Genomic DNA, 26,059 nt, shown 5'->3' with positions numbered 1-26,059 from the left:
CCTCCTAGAAAACTGATAATTTCAGAAAGCACTGATGGTCATCACAGGATTGTTTCGTGTCCAGATTTCTAGAGTACAGAATTCATTATCGTAGAATTATTAAGGTTGGAAAAGACCATTAAGATCATCTAGTTGAACAATCAACCCATCCCCACCGTGCCCACTAACCATGGCCATCAGTGCCACATCTACATGTTTCAAGAGCACCTCCAACAACGGTGACTTATTTAACTGCCTAACTATGGTTGCAAATTCTATAAAATATTTTCCACTACCAGTGGCAGCTCCGCTTTCTTTGACTTTGGCTTCAGTTCTTCTCTTCACCAGTGAGCTGGTACTGACCATGGGCTGTTGTAGTGGTAACTACGTAGCAGAGTATTTAAGGTAGTGATAAGAAAAATGCCTCTTCTGCCAGAAGGCACAATGGCTGGAGAACTCTGTATAAAATGTGGGGGTGCGACCAAAGAGTTCCATGGTAAAGTAAACTCTAGGAAAGTCAATATTACCAAGGCAGATACAAGGTTTAGTAGCATAGGATATGCCAGAAGTCCATGCTTTATTTGGTCACTGGTCACAGAACTACACAGAAAATAAATTCCAGGTCAAAACACTGCAGCCCTTTCCTTCCAGGAGAATAAGGTGAATCACGAATCCCAGGTTTATAAAGAAAAATATTAACATGCCTTCAAAAACATACACAAGCATGAGTCTTCATTTCCTTCCTATGATTCAAAATATGAAAAGTTTCCTCTCTTACCAGCATACTGTGCATTCAAATATGCTGGTTCCCCCACCCCTCCCCATCATAAAATTATATAACAGCATGCTTTTTCTTAGGAGAACTCATTCCATGCAATCAAGCTTCTTCTGTGCACAATTTCTCAAAATCTTCTCTTCAAGCTATGTACTCAAAGAAATATTCTCCTTACTTACTTCAGTGCAGAGTATGTAAATCCCTTCAAGCCATCTTTGCACCTGAAACATAAAAACAACAATCTTTGTTATAAAGGACCGCTTGCAGCAAAGACTTGTAGGTTGTGTACAATTTAGAAGGGCTGTGGATGAACACCAGTTTCTCATTAACAGAAAACAGAAAGTCTGTAACAAGTCTGTGGCTTATCCCAATCTCACAGCTGTCACCACAGCCTTGGAATGCCTTAGAAACAAAGGGTAAAGCATATAAACGTCACTGCTTCTCTGTTTTATCAACACCAAGAGTGGCGAAATCTTTAAAGGACAGTGACAGAACCACTGGGGTAGCAATGGGCAATTTCATGTGACAAAGAAGAAAAGTCGAGATGAGTTTCACAAAACATAAGTAGCTTATCAACATCATCACTTCAAGAACACGCTACTGTAAGAGAAGACCGTTTGGATAATGCCAGATCTTCATAAACAAGAGTGAATGAACACAACCCTCCTCTTTCTGCACACAGATACCACGCAGTCCCTGGAAGTCCATGCTTGCCTACAGGAGCACACGATACAGGCTCCCAGGAGGCAGCACACACAGCCAATGCCTGCTGCTGGGAGCTGGATGGGAGAGCAGCAGGAAGGACAGAATGAGGTGCTGGCTAGTTTCCAGCTCAGCATTATGGATGGTACTGGCCATTCAATAGGATCCATCTCCCTGGTTGTACTATGCAGGTGGGTATCATTCCAATTATTAAATGGTGTGCCTCTCCCTTGCCTTCCCTCTTCTGAAACTCTCAACAGAAGGCAGATGTCATAGAAAGCTTTGAAACACTTCTGCACAATGCCAGAAAGCTCATCATGAACAGCTTCTCTTTTAAAATTCCTGCATCTAAAACACTGATGATGTCTATAGGATCTACAGGGGTTCAAGGTAATCTTAAACAACATTGCCCACTCTATCTTTACTTAATACAACACAGGCACAAAGAAGACATTTTATGATTCTTCACTTATGGAACTGGGAAGCAAGAAATTCTCGTAACACTCTAACATAAAAATGGATCAACATGCCTGGGGACTGACAGACTGAAACAAAGGAATCACAGAATCACAGGATCTTTGAGTTGGAAGGGAGCCCAAAAGCACAGGGTTTGGGTATACTCACTCTGCCCACAGAACCACTGTGCAATATCATGAGTTTGCTTTTAAACCTACTGACAGCTGTAAGTTAAGGTCCTGTTGAGTTATTACGGGTGTTGGACATACTACGCTTGCCAGCTAAAGAACAAGGCCTTAATTTCTATTTTCAAGTAAATTAGAACCATACACAAAATGAAATGTAAACATGCATAAGTGTTTCTAGAGTCATACTGAAACAGAAAAGTAATCATACTGAAAACACGGGGATGCTTTTGCCTTAATCACTACAGTGCAATTACATTCCAGCTGCTGAGGCTGAGCTTCCATTCCTGGATCGGCCACCAGATGTCCCTCCCAGCTGCTGCTAGCCCCAGCCCTGCCGCCTGCATGGAAAGTGCCCAGCAAACCCCTCCTTGCCTTTAGTGAAAATCACAAGACATCTGAATTACTGAAAGGGAAAGCCACATTCTAACTCGCTCTTCATACCCCAAAAACCATGAAAAAGGATTTCTTACAGCCTTTCTCACTACATGTTGAGTAAATCCTATGCAGTAAATATCTGCTTCATTGAGGTGTGGCTAGTTATTCTTTCTGTTGTTCTTTTATTAGTAGTTCTATATAGTTATTTCTCCACTGTTAGCAAAGATAACCACCAGATTAGGCTACCCAGGGCCCATCCAAGCTGGCCTTGACCACCTCCAGGGATGGGGCACCACAGCTCTCTGGGCAGCTGTGACGCGGCCTCATCGACGTCTGAGTAAAGAATTTCTTCCGAACTTCTAACCTGAATTTCCCCTCTTTAATTTAAAGCCGTTCCCCCTTATCCTATTGCTATCTGCCTGTCTAATAAGTCACTCTTCCTCTCTCCTGTTTATAAGCTCTTTTCAGGTACCAGAAGGCCACTGCTCTAGAGTCTGCCATTCCCTTACTTATTCCCAAAGTAATTTACACACAAAACTGGCAGCAACACAAGAAAGCTCCATGCAGTCTCTTAACACACTCCTTGGGTGGAGGTAAAAAAGCACCCAGAGACAGCATGGAGATGTCCCAAATCCACTGAACTGGACTCAATTGCAGCTGCAAGCACTATTAATGTACAATGGCAGTGGCACATGGTACTTCTCATGAACACCTGGCTGCTAATAACTGAACTAAGACTAATGATTTGCTTCATACAGGCCACTGCTAATTGGTAATAATAACTTTTACTCAATGCTTCATTGCTCAAGGGGTGAAAAAGTCCCTACTCTGCTGCTGACCTCTGTGAGCCATTCAAGCTGCAAATGAGCACAGTTAAAAACATGTCATGTACCCAGCATTTCAGATTCCCCTGAGATGGGAAGAAATCTCAGTAACATTTTGTTTTTTTTTAATGGTATTTTTCAATCTGGGAGATTTGCAAGAGCCATAGAATCATACACTGGTTTGGGCTGGAGGCAATCTTCAAGCCCATCCAGTTCCAACCCCTGCCATGGGCTGGGTGCCACCAGCTCAGGCTGCCCAGGACCCATCTAACCTGGTCTTGAGCACCTCCAGGGATGGGGCACCACAGCTTCTGGGCAGCAGTGCCAGGGTCTCACCGCCCTCTGCATAAAGAATTTCCTCCTAACATCTAACCTAAACCTCCCCTCTTTTTATTTTAATTTAGCCATCTCAAGCTGCAGGAAGGAAGCACCGTTTTTTGCCCTGTAAGCACTCTTCTAAAGGCACGCAATCTGCTTGCAGCCAACCAGCAGAGAATTTTCCCATCAGAAGGGAATTTGCCCCTGGTCCGAAGCCAGCAGAGCCCATGGCTGCCAGCTGTCGCTGTCCGGCTCCATGCACCCCATAACGGAGTAGGATCGTTCTCTGCTCACAGCCCAGCTTTGGCTAGAGCCAGAGCAGCAGAGGAACTGAGGAGATGCAGCAGTAAATCTGGGTTCTCCACATTCCCCCGCTGGGACAATTTTAAGACAAAAGCAAATGGGGTCGATTTCAATCATGTTTAATTATAACATAAATTTAACTTATGGCCACACACAGGTTTCTTTTTTCATAAAGAAAACAGCAAAAGTGGAAGAGAGCCAGGGTGTGATAGTCTCTGTGTTTTCAATGAGACATGAACTAACCGTAATTATTTATGTTTGGGTATGTAAAGAGGTGCTGTACATGGGATCACACCACTCTCCCTCTGTCATGTGGGAAGAAGTTCCCACACTGAGCTGAAGGCTGAGTGCCAGCAATTATGTTTTGGGGTTTTTTTTTATCAGAGCGCCTTGTCCTAAGCCTTCTAATGATTTTCTGTGTGACCAATTGATGTACTCAGCACAAGAAACCTTCTGAGGAAACAAGTCCCTGTTCACCCACAGAACTCATAAGGAGAAAGTAGCTCACAGCAACACCACATGCCATGTTTAACGACATTCCCATATTGCTTATGTTATCCTTCAGGGTAAGAGTAAATTAGAAACTCCTATACAGAGAGCTCATTATGGCCATGTGGGAAGGAAGCCCTGCGAGCGCAGGACATGTGTTTGTACATTACTGCAGCACATCCTGCCTGCTGGGACCAGCCGGGGGACCACATTTCCACATTAAGGTGTCTCATTGCACAGAGAAGGAGGGTCATCATGAAGAAATGGGACTGTGTCTGATCACACCGTCTGCATCCCCTGCTATTAAACCCCTTGCTGTTAGGAATTAAGTGCTACCCACCCTCCTTTGTGAGCTGCAATGAGCTCTGCAGGATAATCCATTCTCTGTTTTAACATACTTAGAGAGATTACTACATCTTCCTACTTTTGTTTCTCGATCTTTACTTCTCATCTTCTCCCCAGTGTTAACAGTCAGCAGCAGTAACTCATTTTTCTGAGTTATCACAGAATCACAAGGTTGGAAAAGACATTCAAGACCATCCAGTCCAACCATCCACCCATCACCAATAGCACTCACTACACCACGTCCCTCAACACAAAGCCCAAATATTCCTTGAACACCCCAGGGCTGGTGACTTCACCACCTCCCTGGGCAGTCCATTCCAGTGCCTGACCACTCTTTCAGACAAGTAGTATTTCCTAACGTCCAGCCTAAATCTCCCCTGGCACAGCTTGAAGCCATTCCCTCTGGTTCTATCACCAGCTACACGAGAGAAGAGGCCGACCCCCAGCTCACTGCAACCTCCCTTCAGGTAGTTATAGAGAACAGTGAGATCTCTCCTGAGCCTCCTCTTCTCCAGTCTGAACATTCCCAGCTCCTTCAGCCGCTCCTCATAAGCCCTGTGCTCCAGACCCCTCACCAGCTTTGTTGCCCTTCCTCGAACCCGCTCCAGGGCCTCAATGTCTTTCTTGCAGTGAGGGGCCCAACACTGGACACAGAACTCAAAGTGCGGCCTCACCAGAGCTGAGTGTCTTCTGCATCCAATTCTTTTTCATCTTCCATCTCCTCCTTTGCTCCACTGTTTTAGAATCATATGATATCCTGAGTTGGAAGGGACCCCAGTGATCATCAAGTCCTCTAACTCATGGCTCTACACAGGACTACCAAAAAATCAAATCATATGTCTTTTCCTCCAAGTCAAATCCTTCTTTTTTTGTACTTTGTCCTCTTCCCATTTGTCCTCTATTATTCTCAAAAAGCTCCCTTTTCTTAAAAAAAGAAATAAAAAAAAAAGGCAGTACTTCTTTCGTATCTTCTCAGGGTCTTATGCTTTCCACTTTGCTAATCAAATGTGTTGTGACTACTGGACCGAAGGTACAGACTGTCACTGAAAAATAGGATTTTAAAGCAAGTTGAGACTCAAGGACACACATAATTATTCTGAATTGCAGAAACAGAAGAATTAGTTCAAGCTCAGTTGAACTAAATTGTTTTAAGACTAATCAGTAAATGTAAATTTTCCAAAAAGCTTTGGCATCCAATAATAACTCCTAACCAATACGATCTTCATCACAGATATAACTGCTTATAAGCAAGACAATTTTAAAATGAAATATTTAGCACTCAAGCTAACAAAAGATCTCCTGTAGTCAATTCTGATGGGAAGAGGAAACTAAAATCAAATGTCTTTCTAAAATATATGCTACTAATATTTTTCTTCATGGAAGAATACACATTCTCAAGTGGAAAAAAGATTTCTGAAAGTTATGATTGGAGGTGTAACTATTTTGACTTGTCATTACCTGGTTGTAGTGAAGAGAATAATATTCTCTTCAGGGACCAAAAAAGAACATGATTATTGTTCATTGTGACATGGCATTTTATGCCAACAGGCATTTTGGTCCTCGTTTAGATAAATCTGTAAGAAGCCAACTTCTAAAAATCTCAGAAGATTTGGTTATACATGGCTCTTTTGAGATCAAAGCTACTCATGACTTTCACATCAGCTTAAAAATGAATACTTTGCTTATTTGTTTTCCTATCAGAAATAAAATAAATCAAATATAAAACTGCAATACCCAAGTAGGAATAGAGAGACATTTAGACGTGATTTCCTTGGATCCATGGCACTACTTGCAGCTGAGCAGCACCTAAACACTAAGGAGCTTCCTTGCCAGATCTACTACCACACTTGGTACTGGAGATCAAACTCAAAGAATGGTTTGAGTTGGATGGGACCTTAACGCTCATCTAGTTCCAATATGCATGTCTGCCTCACAGATGGTAAGGTTGCTTTCACATGGATTATTCAATGATTTTTTTTTTTTTTTTTTTTTTTTTTTTGTAATTATGACCATTTCAATTAATTCAGAATCACAAAATCATTAAGGTTGGAAAGTCCCATAACACCATCTAGTGTAACCATTCATCTACAACTGTGACCACTCTAAACCATGTCCCTCAGTGCCACATCTCCATGGCTCTTGAATAACTCCAGGGACAGTGACTCCGCCACCTCCCCAGGCAGCTTGTGCCAGTGCCTCACCACTCTTTCATAGCAGAAGTTTCTCCTAATATCCAACCTGAACCTGCCCTGGTGCAGCTAGAGGCCATACCCTCTCATCCTATCACTATCTCGCTAAGAGGCTGACCCCCACCTCACCACAACATACGTCCTTTCAGGGATCTGTAGAGAGTGATAAGGTCTCCCCTTAACCTCCTCTTCTCCAGACTGAAAAATCCCAGTTCCCTCAGCTGTTTCCCATAAGGCTGGTGCTCAAGACCCTTCACAGTTTCACTGCCCTTCTCTGGACAGACTCCATGGCCTCAATGTCTTTCTTGTAGTGAGGGGCCCAAAACAGCATAGTACTCAAGGTAAAGACATTAAAACTTGTTTACTACTTTACTCCCAAAAGAAAAATATACTTCAAACAATGTTCAGGTCCCTTGTATGGATGTGCATGCATTTTTGCATATCCAGACAGGCTGCAACTTTCCTCTTAGAGAATCCCAACAATCACCGTATCAAGGTACCTGGAAGTGCTGGGAGCAAAAACATTCACCAGTGTCAACATTTCCCCTTAGTACCCAATCTAAGCTCCTCCTCCCTTATATGCACAATCTCCATATCCAATCTTTTCCCAGGACCATGATCAGTTTCTCTTCCTATTGTCTTGGAGGCTCCCTGACTGTCCAAGCACCCTGAGCACAGCACCTCTGCAAAGGCACCCTGAGGCTGCTTCAGAAAATAATTTAAAAAAAAGGAATGGAAACTGATGAAAACCCTTCTCTTCCCCTCCTCCTCCCAAGGATGAAGGCAAAGAGAACCGCAATCATCTCCACCATTGAACAGGATCACGTGACACAGCTTGTGATTTGTGTGTAGGAAACTCACAGAGGCAACTTTAAAAGAAAAAAAAATGATTTACAACTGGATTTTCTCTCCAAATTTCCCCCTTTGTGGATTGAACATTTATATTTTTTTCTGTATTCCCTCACAGGTCCATAAAACAAGGGGTCATTAAAACAACAATTCCCCAACCCCCCAGTAAAGTCCTCCTGTAGCTTTCAGAAGATATGTTAGAAACAGATTACAAACAGGTAGAAGCTGGAAAAGCTGTGGCAGAAAAGTTTTAAAAATCATATTCCAAACCACTGAACGTGCCGTGCTGCTGGGATATAAATGCAAAGAGAATTCTCATTGCTTGCATTTTGAAATCAAATTGAGAGTTTAAACTTGTGCACTTAAATAAAACGCAAAACGAGTGTATCCATGATATTTTCAGTATTAGATGATCTTTTGAAAAAGTGACTTCTGCATGCAGTGAGTGTAAAAGTATACTTAAAGATATATGAATGAAAAAAAGAGAGAGCAGTGACAGCTCTAAGGAGAAGGGCAAAGGCAGCACAGCAAACCATGTAGCTTTTACTAGATCTGGACAGAATGCATCTTTTGTGATAGTTGGGAAGAAAGGAGATGGCAATCAGTATAGGCAACAGTGAGCTCCTATCCTATTAAGCTTCTGCGTAAATTCAGATAATTACTTTTTATTTAGAAAACATCCGTAATCTGGTAAGAGTTTGGTGCAGTTGAAAAGAAAGCTGCTTATACTAAAGCACAATACAGGATCCTGAGCTGTAAACCAAAGCTGTTATCAATCAGCGCTTCACGTTAATCGAGCTCCGTGTGTTAATGCCAAATACAAAATCTGATTTCTGGTGCTGTTAATTACCCTGCTACTTACAAGGCTCTCATCTCTTCGGAGAGATGAATGCCCCTGAAATGTGCAGCCAGATGACTCAGGCAGCGATGCTCCCTGCCCCAAATCTTGTCTGAAAGGCCCCAGATGGGGAAACCTGTACCTTGACACACACCCCTGCCTACATCCACCTCTGAGGCTGTGCTGGTGCTGTGTGATTCCTGTTAGAGCTGTTAGGACATCAGTACCAAACGATTTTAAATTCAAACTGAGTTTGGCTTGGTTTAAATCGTAGTGGCACATGCAGTAATTCTGTTATGCTGTGCCCTTTGCTAAATTTATCTACTGCCAAATTCCTCACTGGCTTTCTCTACTGGCTCTCTGCAATGAAGGGAAAAAACAGACACAAACAAAAGCAACAGCTAAGCTTCTTGGAGCTGTGTTCTCAAATAACCATCCTGCTATTCACAGGTGATTCAAAATTCCAGTTGGCTACACCTCTCCCACAAAGATTAACTGGCAAACTTAAGCATTCAAGAGAAACGGATGCATCATTTGCTTTTCCCAAATGATTCTGTAATTGGATTGTGAGGGCAGTGTTTGGCTGCTTGCTTTGAGGAAAATGTGATTACGAGGAGAATGTCCATTTAGACTTTTATATCATATTAGCCATATCTCTGACATTTAATAAAATAGGAGTATTTAATCAGAATAAACCTTTAACAAAATCAAAAGCTATAAAAAGATTTTAAAGAAGTTAGCAATCATTTTGAGTATGTCAAGGCCATTGACAAATTAGGTCGATGATATGTTCCTTTTAGATCAGTGAGTTGTTATGTGTAACACATTGTCTTGAAGTGAGATTTTGACTATTACTAAAAAATATAACTGCAGAAATCATGAAGACTGTTCTAATTACGTTTGCACTAAGACAGCATCCATTTCATCAAATCATAGAATCATTAAGGTTGGAAAGACTCATAAGATCATCTAGTCCAACCATCAACCCATGCCTACTACCACCCTTGACCACGTCTCTCAGTGCCACATCTCCACAGTTCTTGAACACGTCCACGGACAGTGAATCCACCACTTCCTTGGGCACCCTGTTTCAATACCTCAACACTCTTTCTGAAAATAATTTTGAATAATGAATAATTGAATCCAACCTGAATTTCCCTTCACACAACTTAAGGCCATTACCTCTCATCCTATTACTAGTTAATTGGGAAAAGAGCCTTACCCTCAACTTGGTACAACCAAGCTAAAGGAACACATTGCAAAATTTCTTGAGACTTGAACTTGTATTTCGTATAATATTATATTTCCTTGTGGTGACTGAACTATGAATTTTGCTGGAGTAAACTCTGGAGTCTACAGATCTCTGACTTGTGCTGTGTAGACACATCTCTAAGGTTCCTAACCATCAACTCCTGAGAACATATTACATTCTCAAAACTGTCTGAAGAACCACAGGATGAACAAAGTATTTGTGCACTGTTTAGAAAACATTGCTTTGAGAACCACATTTCAGCGCTTTGACAGAAACTCATTCCTTAGCTGGCTTATAATGTAGAAACACAAGGGGCTAAACTTTACTCTAACATAGTTTTATTTTAAATTACAGCAGTGCTGTTCAGAGAGACTGTATTCTTGTTTTGCACATCCAGGTGCAGTATTGGAAATTTGGAAAAAATTGGGAAAAAAAAAGAAAGTTACACCACCAACAAAAGTTTAAGAAACTGCTCCTAAATCTTGTCATTTATGGGTGGGGTATTATCTCTGCAATGGACTTCTGGTTCTTCCTTACTCTCATAGTCACAGGAATGTGGCCTCTGAACAATAAGAAACACTGTAAAGCTTCCACTGTAAAGTTTTAATGGCAAAACAGAAAATGAACTCAATACCACAAAAAAAAAAAAAAATCCCCAAAATTGTAAAGAAAAGATTTTTTAAAATTATGTACCATGAAACACTTTCTGTGCTTCGGTAATTTAACTTAGCGAATGATGACGGCAGTTATGAAAAAACTTTCCAAAAATTATTGCTAGGAAGTTAACTGCTGCTGTCATTGTTTATGACTCCAATAAAATCTGCCACAATTTACTCTGCAAATATCTAGGTGGTGGTAGGCTGCTGTGCAGAGCCAGTACCCACATGCTGCCGGTCCCATCGTGCTCAGACTGCCAACACGGCTGGGCTGGGTCACGGTGTCCCAGTTCTTGGGTTGGCTGAGTTTCAGAAAATTATCAGCTTTCTTCATCTCATTTTCTCTCAGTGTTACTTCCAGTCTCTCCCAGGTGCAAAGCATGAACACAAGGATTGAATGCAAGCAAGGAAATCAGAAACTGTAAGTGTAACGTGTACATTTCAGAAATAGTGCAGCCAGCAGGAGCAGAGAGGTGATCATCCCCCTGTACTCAGATCTGACGAGGCCACACATAGAGTACTGCATTTAGTTTTGGCCCCCTAAGCAAATAGAAGGAGCTGGAAGCTACTGTGCTAACAGAAAACTGAGATATAGTTGCCATCACCATAACCTGGTGGCATGATTCCCATGACTGGAGTATGGCCATTGACAGCTACAAGCTGTTCAGAAGGGACAGGTGAGGAAGGAGGGGAGAGTATTGCTATCTGCATCAGGAAAGGAATGGAATGTGAACAGCTGTCCCTAAAGAATAGTCATGAGCAAGCCAAAAGCCTATGGGTGACAGAGATTGAGGCAACAAAGGAAGCCTTGTGATCAGTTCTACAGGCCATCCTGATCAAGTGGAGCCTTCAGTGAGGCCTTCTACCTCCAGCTACGGGAGACGTGATCACAAATTCTCATCCTACTGGGGGACTTCAACCACCCCAACATCTGCTGGAAAAGGAGCATGGTGAGCTGTGGGCAATCCATGAAGGTCCTGGAATGCATTGAGGACAAACTCCAGAGTCAAGTAATAGATGGCCCCAACAGGGGAGATGCAATACTGGTCCTGCTGTCCATGAATGCAAATTAAATGACTGGTGACATCAAGATTGGAGGCTGTCTGGGCTGTAGTGACCATGCTATGGCTGAGTTCAGTAAATTTAGGTTAGATATAAGGAAAAAATCTTATACAGTGAGGGAGGTGAGGCACTGGAACAGATTGCTTAGAGACATGGTTGATGCCCCATCCCTGGAGACTTTCAAGGAGAGGCTGAATCAGGCCCTGGGCAACCTGATTGAGCTGTAGTGTCCCTGTTCATTGCAGGGGAGTTGGACGAGATGCCCTTAAAGGACTCTTCCAACTCTAAGGATTCTACAGTTCTAGAATTCTATTCTTGTGCTTTTCTGTCTGCCTGCTTGCTTTGGGAAGGGGGATGAAGTTTTTTTTTGTTTTTTTTTGTTTTTTAATTTTGACACCATGCACAAAATTGTTGTTGCATTTCATCAATACAGAGACCTCTGGGTGCTTGTTAACTCCTGTGCACTCACTCACTGGAGTAAAAAAAAAAAAAAAAACCCAGTAAAATAAAACAGCATAGATATTAATAGTATCAGTGAAGGAAGTATCAGCCTCTCTCTCCAAACTGGCTTTTCAACTGAAATGTACTGAGAAGAGCAGTGGTTACACTGAGCCCTGGAACCGGCCAGTACAACATGCCCCTGCTGAGCCACAAACACATAGCAAGTCACCTGAAATGAACTCGTGTCTCCACCAGAGATCTATCTCACACGGAATTAACATGACTAGAAAATCACAGAAAGTTGGTCTTTTATAAGAAATAAGGCCAAACCCTCCAAGCTCTTGCTATTTTGAGAAGATTGTATTCAGCCTTACATTGAAGATAAGCATGGATAACCAGCAACATAAAGAGCATTCTTGTGATGAGTTCACATCTTTTGCTGACTGTAACCATGTGGCATTATCTTAATTTTCCTTGCAGCCAGTAATCTCATTTTAGAGGACAATTATAGAATGATTATGAACCACCAGTGTGACAGCAGCTAACATAGCTTCATATGCTTTAGACAAGATATTTATAGCAAAAGACAAAAAAAAGCTAAACACTAAATAGCATACATGCAGAAAAATACGAATTGGATAAAACTGCAGTTCAGCTGCAGAGGAGGGTGTTTCCTGTAAGAAATCAACACAACTAGACTCAAGGTGCCTTATAAGCATCTGAAAGACAATCATTAATGTATGTGTAACAATCAACATAAAACTAGCAAAAAATTAAATAAAACTTAGTTAACACTGGGTAACAATTTGTCACTGGAGAAGAAAAGCAGTATGTGTTGCGGTACTGACTTGAGTCATGATTTGGACCCTGCAGCACAGTCTAATGGAAAGGATCCATGCTGAATACAAAACTAGTTCGACAAATGGAGTGAGAGAGCAGTTATCAGCAGCTTCTGACCAACTGGAAGGATGTACTAAGTGGTGCTCCATAAGCACCTCTCCTGGATGTCTGCAAGTCAATCATTTCAGCAATGAGAGAAAAGACAGAGCAGAAAGTATGCCTTCCACATCTGTAGATAATACCAAGCAGAAAAGGACTATAAACAGAAAAGAGAGGTTTGGAAAAAATAGGATTCTAGGCATCAGTGGCATACGTAGTTGGAAACCACAAATAGAGATAAGAAGCAACAAGGAACAATCAGCGTTTCTTTGGAAAGAGCTGTTAGGACTTTGAGAAGTCAAAAATCAAAAGCTGCACTGGGATGTACACAACAATGAATTAATTCTTCTGCTTTATCATCTGGAACACTTCCGTGGTCTTACGCACCACATTTCAAGAAATGGGTGGATTAGTTTCAGGGAATGTAGAACAGAGCAATGGAATTGTAGTAAGGAATGGTTGAAATAGCTCACATTTAGAAAAGGAGACAAGAAGGTTTGAGGCAAGGAAAGAAGTGGGCAGGATGTGATATGTCTTTGCTATTTGTGTTTGCTGCTCTCTTTAGTGATTGTGGTGGATAGGAGAAAAAATAATACATTAAGTTTGCATCATGGCATTCAGATTAGAGAATCAAAAAAGACAAAAATGGTTAAGAGTAGAATAGATTGCCCATGGATGTCACAGGCTCTCCATTATTGCAGTTTCTAATGAGTAACTTAGACACTTGATAGGAATGCACTGAGTGATGCTTCCCTGTGGTATAAGTGAAAATAGATGATCTTTCATGATTTCTTTAAGCCCTGTTATTCTATTTTAAGAGACAGAAAAGTTAAGATAATATTTAACTTATATGTTCTTAAACATACAACGCTTAAAACAACTCCAGAACCTAAGGTGGTTGTTAAGGGGGGAAAGTAAAGCAAAGATCCTCCATAACTGTATTCTCCAGAAGGCCTGTATGTATTCAGCAGCATAATAATAGAGAAACACTGAAAGAGGATGCAGAAGGGACTCTCAATTTGAAGGCACTGCTCTACTGAGGTCACCCTCAGGTCACCCTGAGGTTCATACAGCTGGAAAAAAAAAAAGCCTTGAAGAAATACTGCATGAGAGCAAGAAAAAAGATGGAAAAGTGGGTACGTCTTAACTTTGAGTTTGCTTCTTTCTTGTTAAAATTTTCTTTCCCTTCTAATGCTGAAGTCGCAAATGCAATGCTTTATCCATCTACCATGAAATTTGAGTCATACTAACTTGAAATTTAGACAGCACAAAGAGCACAATGACAGTAAGCTCAGTGTACCTTGCTGTCCCTGAAAATTGGAAGGCAAATAAAATAGTGTGGCAAACAGCCCCTCTTATGACTGCAAACTCAGTAACTTTGGGTGAAACAGAAAGTGTTGCTTTATGTTTGTTACCCAAGAGCAAAGGTCAATTTGGGATATGAACTTCCAGCATGAGAACACAAAGTACCCCACAGTGCTACCTGCTGCTCCTCCATTATAGACCAACAGAAGACATTCAACCAGGTAAATAAATCCTTCTGGCTACAGCACACACCTGGAGAAGTGACACAGTTGTACTGGTTGTGAAACCCAACAGAGGAGAGTACATAGCCCGGCCATGAAGCATTTCTGCCACCATGTGTGAACTTGATAAAGCATACAGCCAATCAGAATAAGTGTTCTACTTGTTTGTGCCAGGCACCTCTTCCAAAGTCAACATTTCATAAGAACTATTGTCAGCTGTGACCAACAGCTCAAGGATTCTGAGAACGAAGACGGCTGTGTGCACACCCAGCCAGGTTAAGCAGGAGACCCACTCTTGCCTTTTGGTGCTAGTTTTCTTGTATGGAATGCTTCCGGAGACATTTCATGCCCTTGTCTTGCTCTGAGATGAGCTCTCTTTATGAGACATGATTAATGAACAAATATCATGAATTCCCAGTGCTACATGTATTTAATTCCATTCGAGGCAACAAAATGTAGCAAACTAAAGAAAGAGTGTGGTATACAAAAATACACTTCGGCACACTGGATCTGCTACTGAGACACATTTTAGCAGCAGATAAAGAAAACCAGTGCACAAGCTTTGTACCATGAATTATTCCTTCAGCTCTGACACCACTACAGTAAAAAAAAAGTTCAGCTTTCAGTAATATCCAAAGCCTTTGGATCGTTTTCTTCAGAGGATTACGTTTCTCCACCTCTCTTTCCAGAACACGGCTTTTCACAAACTGCACCTGATACTGACTTACAATCTGCTCTGGATGCTGCATAGCCATGAAAGGAGATTAGAGTAGGCTGCCTAATTTTTAATTTGCAGTAATTAGCTGGAGATGAATGCAAGTTCCAGTGACATGTTCTTGGCCTCTTTTTACAACTTTAATACACTAATCAATGTTATGTAAACAGTTTTACAAACTTCATATAGCAGATGGTGATTCTTGGACCTACACCATTTCAAGTGTTCCTAATAAAGTTATGAAGTGCAATTCATGCCGAAGCCAACTGTGGAATGAACTGCTATGGTTTCAGAATGTCCCTCGTAATCCAGCAAGGAACTACAGCAACAGCCGTGCATTACTACAACCACAAATCAACAAAATTACTCTAAAAGGGGAAAAAGGTCTTTCTGAATCTGTGAACCAGGCAGCACATCCGAGCTGCGTGGTCATTAAGCCTACCAATTACTTACTCAGTGCAGTTTTACTCATTATTTTCCACAGGCTACTGGCATACTACATTGTCACAGAACAGTGATATGCTTCACACACAATACACTAATTGTTGGGGGTCAGAAATACGAGTACTGGTAAAAGTGGAAGAAATAAAAGGTTTAAAAATGAGGTAGAGGCATAAATATGCAGATTCATGGTAAGTTTAAAATATGTAGTCACGGAGAAAAGTTTTAAATAACTAGAAATAAATTGTTCTCCAACAGGCTTATGAAACCAATCGTTCATGTGAAAAGAGACAACTCAAACTCTAATCAACGAAGGGCTGACGTTTTCCAAAAGAAATGTGAAGAAGCCATGTTGTGAAATTATGTGTTTCAGTCTGAGAATACTGAGAATAAGGAAAGGATTCATAGCAAGGATTAGGATGCTACAAATCATATGGAACATATGAATAGGAGTCTGTTTCTGTGTATCAATAGGGGTTTAATTTCTGAATGAGAAGCTTAAGCTAGGGCACATTCTTTTGTAAATCATCCCCCGGGTTTCCTAGAATACACAGACTCAGTAACATCCTCAGTTCTAACTTTACTCAATAGATTCTTATAAATCTGGTATCAGCATTTCATTTAATGCTTAAAGCAGTAAAAGATCGGAATTGATTTTGAAGGAGGATAACGAAAGCAGAAATAATGATAGGTAGAAAATAAAAGTCTCATTCTACAAAGGCAAGTTTATCAAGAGCTGATTATAACTTCTCAAGTTAGTTAGTCCGGTTGCTATCCGAAACCAAGATTTCCCAGGGAAAAAAAAAATCCCAAACAGCTGGAACCCATCCTAGAGATACAAAATAAATCACTTGCGAGTAAATTCCACACTCAAAAGCCCTAATCAGTACTCTATACAAGCAACAAAACAAACAAAACCCAGGAAGAACATTACAACCCCAGTAACTGGTGTATACTAATTGCAGAGCATCAGGACAGTTTCAATGGGAAAGCTGAGACTGAATGGGATTGCCTGATAAATCCACTGCACTCAAACACTCCACACAGTATTCTTGACCCTGTGGGTCACAACCTTTTGCTCCCAGTCACTCATGCAAAAGGGGATAAAGAGGTTTGCCCCATTCTATTAAATCCTTGTAATTATTTGTTACAGTTTTAAGTCATCTAGCATTATACACACAGTAACGCATTCTCCTTTCAAATGAAAACACAATAGATAAAATGAACATAATGCAAAAACCTCTAAGCTACCCCAAAACTTTTTAAGTTTAATTACTTTTACGAGTATATTTAGCTAGTAAGAATTCTGTGGAGTAGACAACTTAGGTAAAACAGCCTTAAAAAATGCTTAAACCAAAGAAAAGAATGATTTCACAATGGAAGGATATTGGAAATGTAGCTAAAGCTTAAGCCTACAACAAAGAGGGGAGCAACACATACTGACCACGACTGAGATGAGGAACAGAGTGCCATCAGAGAGCAGCACAGCCATTTAGGCAGCCAACTTCCTTGACTTTCAGAACACAAACAATTTGCTATCAAATCCAATATTTCTTTTATGGTGTAATTTGATTGAAATCAGCCAAAAGAACTGTACAAAAAGGATTACTTCACCTTATGAATCACTTTTCATCAACATACTTTTAAATACAGCTGGGAAACTTTTGCATTAGTGGAAAAACAATTTTACATTGTTGATTTATCTCTGATGAAGTAAAGGATGGTGTCTGGGGATTTGGGATATTTTCTATTCTCTATTCACTTATTTGTTAAGTATTTGAAATATAACGATTTCTTTTATAAAAGTATTTTAAATAAAAATACAAATACATTCTAAATTAAAAATCCGCGCATTTGTACCTTGCAAAACACCATCATGCAGTAATCAGAGATGAACGTATTTCATGATGTGCTTACAACAAATGGAATGGTGGAATGCCGCCAAGTGACTTTTGGGGTAAAAAGTTCCATCTTTAGTCCAGAATACCAGAGTTCTGGACTTTATTAGTTCTATTTGTAGTGCATATATATCCTACAACTAATGGTGAGATCCAAACTCCTCAGAGACATGTCCTCTTCCAGGGCCATATCTTGCAGCCCAGGCTCAAGTATCTGTTCTGACAGTTTGAAAGGATAAAATAACCAACAGCTGTGTTATGCATGCCAAAGTCAACCAGAGTATTCTCATTAATGCCTTCCTCATTTTGAGATGCATGCTCCATCCATATGGGCAGGAACAAAATGTGTACAAGAACATTTAGCATACAGGGAACAGAGGTGGGTTTATTACACAAGTAATCTGCACAGTGCGTAGCCTCAATGCCTTCTGCACTGTTTCAGAAAAAGTTCTCACTGTTCGTTTGGTTTTGTTGGTTTTTTTTACCCCTATATTTATGATGTGGATACGATAGCAATCACTACAGTAGATCTTCTCTGGAAGGTCAGAAGGAAGGTTCAGGTTGGATATTAGGAAGAACTTCTCAAGAAGAATGGTGAGGCACTGGCACAAGGCTGCCCAGGGAGGTGGGGGAGTCACCATCCCTGAAGGTGTTCAAGGAACATGGGGATGTGGCACTGAGGGACATGGTTAGTGGCATGGTGGTGACAGGCTGATGGTTGGACTAGGTGATCTTAGAGGTCTTTTCCAACCTTAATGATTCTAAGACTCTAACACAATCAATCAGAATGTCGTGCATTCCTATTCTCAGTGCAAATATTCCAGAGTTACGTGTCTTCTCCACAGTGAGGAGTAATACTGAATGTACAGAGCATTCACGAACTCCCTACAAAAGCTCAAAGCAGTACACGACTTAAAGCTTTAGAATATTTGTGTGCTCAAACAACAGGAACTCCCCAGAGTCTTTATTTTGATTCAGTCAGAAAACATGTCAGACCATCTTTTGTCTCGCAAATGAGTGCCATGGAGCTGCAGAGATTGAAAATGGAGGAATGACATCTTTAACTTCTCCTTTCAGGTTAATAAAGCTCTCCTGGAGGACGTAGACTGTTGTACTAGACACTGATGTTGCCCAGCCCTTTTATGATGTTTGTACATAAAGTTTTCATGGTCCTGTTGATATGGAATTGGCATAGTTACAAACAGTAACTTAACTTTAAAACTGATATTGAAATTATGTTTCAAATTAATAACTAGCAATATCCATCAGCTTTGTGCTCTGAAAGTTCACAATTACATTACAAAGGATGCCAAAAATTCTGATACTAGGTATTTCCATACAGAATATCATTATTTATTCATTCAGTGATTAAATTCTGGAACATTTTCCGGGATCAAGAAATGATACCTCCCACCACTAAACACATCTGCAGACTATTTTTCTTATATTTAAATAAAACAGAATGATGGTCTTTTATAGAAGATCATCTCACTATCACAGAAGACAGAAAACAGGACAGCCCTGTTATCTCTCCCCTGGATTTATACAGAGAAGACTGCATGCAGCTTCTGCAAACTGCTTCTTTTATAGCCCCTGACTAGGGGCAGGGATTAAGCAGTAAAGATGACCCTAGACATGTTGTCAGCAATCGGATGAATTTCAATCCAAGAAAGACTTTTTTGATTCACCAGTGAAATTAAAAATAGTATTTTTTTTTTAATTCACCACTCTTTCTGAGAAGAAATTTTTCCTAATATCCAGCCTCAACCTCCCCTGAACCAACTTAAAGCCATTACTAACGACCACATGGAGCCATTATGAACGACCACACAAGTTTTAAGGCACGTTAGCCATTCACAGTCATCTTTTCTAGGTGTGGATAAATAAGGGAGGAGCAGGAAAGTCGAAAAACGGGTGAAATGAGTTCTGCTTTTTTTCATTAATACTTAAACCAGCAATCAAATCCTTGTAGACTCATCTCTGAGTAGATGGCACAGCAAACTCATCCATGTGTACAGATCCTGGTGTGTTCCTGAGCTCTGTGCAGGACCAGGTTCATCTTGCAGCCACTGTGCCTTGGTCACAGAATCATAGAATATCCTGAGAGGAAAGGACCCACAGGGTTCACTGAGTCCAACTCCAGGCTCCACGTAGGACCATCCAAATTCAGACCCAATGTCTGAGAGCACTGTCCAACGCTCCCTGAGCTCTGGCAGCTCAGTTAGGAATTCACTTGACGAATACACCTGAGGTTGTGCACTTATCTCCCCTGACAGAAACCATGGCTGTTAGAAGGATAACATGAATATAGACACACTTAAGAAAAACAAACTCTCCTCACCTTATCTTTTTCACATCTTGTCATCTGCTCTTGTGGAAAGTTTCTATTAACATATGTTCACAATATGATTTTCAGAAGTTGCATATTAAATTCAATATATTATATTTTGAGATGCGGACTCTCATAAATCATGTTTTTCTAACTCCTTTTCTGGCTCAAACTGCCTCATTCCTACTTTAAAGCAAGCAAGGCAGTTCATCCAGCCTGTCTCTTAAAATTTCATTAAATTAACAGCTTAAAGTGTTCTTTTTTAATTATAATTGTTTAAATAAAAGCAGATCCACCACAACATGTCTCTTCTTTTGTGCAACACTGAAGGAAGCACTGCAAAACAACTGCACAGAGAGATACAGGCTCTACTGCAGGCTCTAATTTCCACCATTTCCTTGACCATTACCCTGCTTTGATGGCTTGAGCTGTACTTCACGAGAAGAAAACACAACACTGTGATATGTCCCTGCAAAACCCTAACTGTGCACCTAAATGTAAACTGTTTAAGTTATAAATTACTTTTTACTCCTCATCCTTCTCAATTCCCAGCATTATTTTAAAAATTACAGCGTGACACTGGCTTGCACACAAATGTCTGTATGCGTACATTCACGTATGTATTTCTAGACACAGTGATTCACTTTACTGGCAAAAATTTCCTTATTCCTACCAGATGGGTCCCAGTGAAATTGTAAAACTATGACGGAAAGGAAAATTTGCTGTTTGTTGCTGTTCCTTGTTTTTATTGTTGGAAAATGCTTTTGTTGCAGGTCAGAGAAGCTGAGCAAGCATGTTAGCTGCCACAGCATCAACTACAGTCCTGAAATGAAAGCAAACTTTCAAGAACATTTTCCATTTGCAGATAAGTGCAGAATAAAATAGAAATCTATGTGAAACAGCAAAGTGTTACGATTTGGGATATTCATATTTTCCTCCTGTTTAAATATGTTTTCAAATATGAGAGAAACTCACCTTTGATTTTCTATTCTTTTGTAAAAAGAAGCTTTTTAAATTCAGAACACTTTGTGTTCAATGTGTTCATCACATAGGACGTACCAAAAAAGTGTGGAGTTTTATTGAACTTGGCCAAACTTTTTCATAGATCACAGTCTTCCCTGGTATAAATGTATATTAATGTACATTGGTTTGTCATGTCCTACAGTATCCGTCTTCATTAGCAGCATTTGCTTTTTGGCATGCCCAGGCTGTTGGAACACAGAGATACAGAATCATAGAATAATTTGAGTTGGAAGGGACCCTCAAAGGTCACCTAGTCCAAGTCCCTTGCAATGAAGATGGACATCTACTGTTTGATCGTGATTGGAAAGAGGCTGCATTGCAGGATCGTGCCCTTTGTTTATCTTGTGATGCTCTCCAAGCGTAGCTGTATCATGAATAAGTACATCCGATTCTCAACAAGGGACACTACATTTCTAAGACATGAATCTTGTGACTTTATTATGGGTTATTATTATTGACAGTTGGACCAGTTGATTTTTGTGATCTCTTCCAATCTTAATGATTCAGTGATTCTACAACAGAAACTCATCGGGCTCATCCACCAAGAAGTCTTTTGCTAAGGAAAATGGAAGAAGAAAGGGAGAAGAGAAGGTAGACCTTACTTTCTAAATGGATGGTATGCAGTTGGATGCAGGCAAATGGTTCGAGGCTGTGTTGAATCTATTTAGATTTCAGAGATGTAAAGCACGGCTTCAGATTTGGGTGTTCTGGGTAATGTCCAGGAATACATGAATTGGCTCATCTTCAAAATAATATTTTAATGATTTATTTTCCTAAACTAATCTGTAAATTGTATCTACTTTCGAAATGCAATCACAGGATAGTGTCTGACAATGTTCCTCTACATATATTGCTAGGTGCATTCTATATCCATATGTCTCTTCAATACAAAACAGTGGGATCCCTTTATTAAAACCATGATTGCAAGCAGAAGTGTCGAAAAAATTGGCAGGTGCCGGTTTTATATAACTTTATATAATTTTTTAATGGTTTTATTAATGTCCTAATAAATAGAAGGCACTACTCAAACTGTAGAATCAGCTGTGTGTGAGGCACCAGTCACATTTTTTAGCCAGAGCTCTGCTGACGGCAGGAGAAATCTGACAGAAAACAGCTATAAAACTGAGAACTGCCACAAACTACTGAAGAAATCAATGCAGCAAACTTTACAGATTTACATCTGTTCAAATTTTTCTATGACAAAATCAGATTTTCAATGAAATGAACGTCTGCACAGTGCTTCAAGGATCTCCACAGAACCTCTGTCTTAATCAACACTTCATGAATTCTTAACTGTAGCATAAAATTAACATACATCTGCATCTAATCTTCGTATGTCATATAACACATTTGATTATATCTCTCATAAATACATTAATTTGAATTTTTATTTTATATTCCTATCTGATTTCTAGACAGGAACTATCTGCTGAGAAGGACTACTTTATTTTCCTTTATAATTGTGTGATATGAATAAGAAATATCAGAATATGCTAAATACAGAATTTAATTTACTCAGAACCACATTCTATAGCATGTCAGCTTTCACTCTGTAGCAAACATCCATAGTAATCAATGCTGCCCAAAGTACACTGACATATGGCATATTACATAAACACTGTAATAGGTATCTTCTTAAAAAAAAAAACAAAAACAACAGAGTTAACAAAGGGGTGGAGGAAGAATTAATCTAAAAGCCAATTTCTTCTCCAAGTCTGACATCAAAAGATATATTATTTGTGCTTTCTACCACCAATTGTTCATTAATGTACTATTTCACAAGAAAGTTTTCAAACAGCTTTGAAACCCAAGCAAGATCTATCCAAATTAACCAGAATGTCACTTGCTAATGTGACAGATCCCTAACAATATCCATCCAGCCAGAGCTCTGTTAGATATCCAGCAGAATATCCAGTCACTGCCAGAGCCCAGAGCAGCACAAACATGTGCTGTTCTAAGTGGGACTCCAGGCAAGCCCACAAGATGTCTCCTTTCCCAGCTGGATACCATGACCTCAACTCACATCAGCATCATCCACTCATGTTGTCAATGTTGAAGAATTTCTCAGCCCTACAGCAGCCAGGGTAACCCACAAGATGCTCAGCAGGAGCGCTTCCACTTGGTTTTCTCTGTACTTATTCAACCTGCAACAGCCAGGTTTTCAAGTATGTTATCATGTTTGCTCTTAATTGCTTTCAAGAGGGAAGGGGAAATTCTTCCCACCTCCTATTATAGGATTCTCAACTCATACACCCATGAACCTCTGTGACTTTTTCCCTGTCACTTTTTAATAGGTGCTTCATCATTGGAAGATCCCTCACACAGTTTTTCAAGAAGGGCATTCATACATATCCTAAATTCATATTTAGTCTTGTTTAAATACTCTGAGGCCTCACTGCCACCATGATGGGCAGACTTGGCTACACATCCTGAAACTGTTCCAATTTCTTGGATTACAGATACATGGGATTTGCTCTGCACCTCCACATGATTCAGTGCTCCCTGAAAGTGCAGATCTGAGGTTATACCTAAACATAATTTGTCTTCCTCAAAAGAAAGGGGCAACTAGTTGCTAATTAGCAGAACTGAAATCCATATGGACAAAAAATGATGTAAATACTGTTTACAGCTGACATGTATGTCTTTACACAGACTCTGCAATCCACACATCTCCCAGCTTACATCAGACTTCTGTTCTTCCAGGTCTTTACGTCTTTTCACAAAGAACAGACTCTTAGTTTGGACAGGATGGACAGAGAAGATCTGAGGTGCAGACTTGGCTCTCATGGGCACTCCTGGCTACATGATCGAATTTTGCAAGCAGGGACCAAATGTCAGCAAGCAGGTTTATTCCAGAACTCCATCACTCCACTGTCGATTTTTCTGGAAGCATCTTCCAGTGCTGAGACTTTTTAGGTCAGTGAAAGAATGAGGCCTCCTGTGGGTCAGAAGATGGAGGTGGGGGAAGCGTCATCACCCGTGACTTGTACTCAGCTGCCAGGTCTCCAGCTGGGCTAAGCATTGCGTGACAGACTTGAAATCCTGATCAAGTCCTTGATTTATGCTTTGGCATGCTATACCAGCAGCTCGCAGCAGGACTGGATGAATCATCGATCTGTTCCAGTACAATAATTTCTACGCATGTTCATAACCTCAGAAGAATCTATATAATATTTGAACACACATCTAGTTAGCACAGCATCCAGCTGGATAATTTTCATCCTTTAAACACTGAATTTTATTTCAGTTGTGCAGTTACATTTGGAATATGTGCTTTTGTTTGCGTATTTAAAACAAAATTAATTTGGAAAAATAAAATAAAATGTCAGAAAAGTTTGATGTGAAGTGCTAAACACAACAAATATAGCCGGAGAAGCAGTCAGCACTTGAGTGTTTTTTCTGAATGTCACTTCAACCAGTCTCAATTAGGTCAGACACAGTCACAAAGGGAACTCACATACAAAAGGAGATAACCACAAGTGCCTACACCTTGAGAGCTTGAACAGCTGCCTATGGTTATGCAGGCAGGAGCTCACTGACATCATCTTTTAAGACAAGGAGGTATAAAAAGCCTTGTAAAGAGCTAAAAGATTTCTTATTCTTCTGCATAGCAGAAAGGCCTCATTCCGTGTCCTATATGACTGTTTCATGGGCTCAGGACTCACTGAGCATCTCCTTAATGTGTTTTGCAGACACGTTGCTGAAGCTGTAACTCATAAAGCACTTCATGGGTTCTCAACCTTGCACCTGCATTGCTATGGATTTGCTTTGAGCTGTTGACTTCCACAACATTAGAATCCGAGGCCTGCAGTCCTGCCTGGGCTCTCCAGATGCAAAAGTCAAAAGAAATAAGCTTTGTCCAATTGAAAGGTAAAGATTTATAAACAAGTCGCTATCTCTGGAGGCAGCTGCAGAGGAATTAAACAGTGAAGTGCACCATAATATAGTTCCACTGTCCACAAGGTGTTCCTTTTACTTGGCAGGCTCCTATTTTAAGTTCTTCCCATGAGAATCAGCCATTTCTTTTAGACAAGCCCCATCATTAGGCTTTATTTTTCCTCAAATGAAATTCTAGTTCCAAATCAATCCCTGCAGATGAATTTCCTATCCATCACCTTAGCATTATCTGAGCAACAGAACCACAGAATCACAGAATTGTTTGAGTTGTAAGGGACCTGTAAATGTCATCCAGTCAAACTCAATTTGGACCATTTGAAGAAAAGAGTAGACAATTATCTGGTTCTAATAAACGTTTTGTGGGATATAATTGCATCTTTTTTCTGTATTTATCTACTACTTAAGATATACACATTATATTATCATGTAAATGAACCAATGCATATTCTGTATTACTGAGTCCTTCTCAAACGAGGGCTCACAGCCGTGTTCACTGTAACTATCTGCTCTAAGTTAGCATTCTTTGATTGCATCAAAGAATGGTTTGGATTGGAAGGGACCCCAAGAATCATCAAGCTCCAACACCTCTGCCACAGGCAGGGCCACCAACCTCCACATTTAATACTAGACCAGGCTGCCTTGAACACCTCCAGGAATGGAGCATCCACAGCTTCTCTCTGGGCAGCCTGTTCCAGAATGAGTAACATAATCATTATACCAGAATTGAAACGGTCTAAAATATTAAAAAATCTTGTAGGACTACAACATGTGATATTAAAAGTAAAGAGGAACTGAAAATTAATTCTTAAAAACCCAGATGAATCTTATATTGGCAATGTCTCTTAAAATACCAACAATGCAGTCTATTAAACTTCCTTTTCTTTCAGCCCTCTTCATATTTATGCTGCAGTCATTCTCTGTGTGAAATAAAACAGTTGTCAAATGCTGTTTAGAAATGACATTTGACTGCACATTGTAAAATAACAGCACATGACAACTCTCAGATTAATGGAAAATCACCAACGTACAGATAAGCTCCATCTTCTACCTGCTGAGATAAGACGCAATAGAAGATATCTGCACTGGATTAGATCTGACAAGAGACAAGAGCACCTTAAGCCCTGGAGAAGTATGCCATGCAGAGGAGCTCAGGCATCCTGTTCCTGTAACGAATGCCAAGTATGTCAGGTAATCTTTTCCAGCTAAGTGGAAAAGATAAGCATTATCAAGCAGATGGCTACCAAAGCAAT

General features: G+C 40.3%; 1 protein-coding gene across 2 annotated transcripts in view; it reads right to left on the bottom strand.

Annotated features, from left to right (window-relative positions):
* Positions 1-26,059, bottom strand: part of TMEM135 (transmembrane protein 135) — a 166,083-nt gene that overhangs the window by 17,383 nt on the left and 122,641 nt on the right. For both annotated transcript variants that reach the window (XM_042862536.1, XM_042862537.1), the window contains one exon: positions 934-975. In XM_042862536.1, the coding sequence (XP_042718470.1) occupies positions 934-975 (42 nt within the window). The remainder of the gene's footprint in view (positions 1-933; positions 976-26,059) is intronic.

The sequence above is a fragment of the Lagopus leucura genome, unplaced genomic scaffold, assembly GCF_019238085.1.
Source record: "Lagopus leucura isolate 7727_CA_CO unplaced genomic scaffold, USGS_WTPT01 Super-Scaffold_702, whole genome shotgun sequence".
Taxonomy (NCBI): Eukaryota; Metazoa; Chordata; class Aves; order Galliformes; family Phasianidae; genus Lagopus; species Lagopus leucura.
Note: the sequence above shows the minus strand (reverse complement) of the source record. Positions and strands in the feature narration are given on the sequence as shown.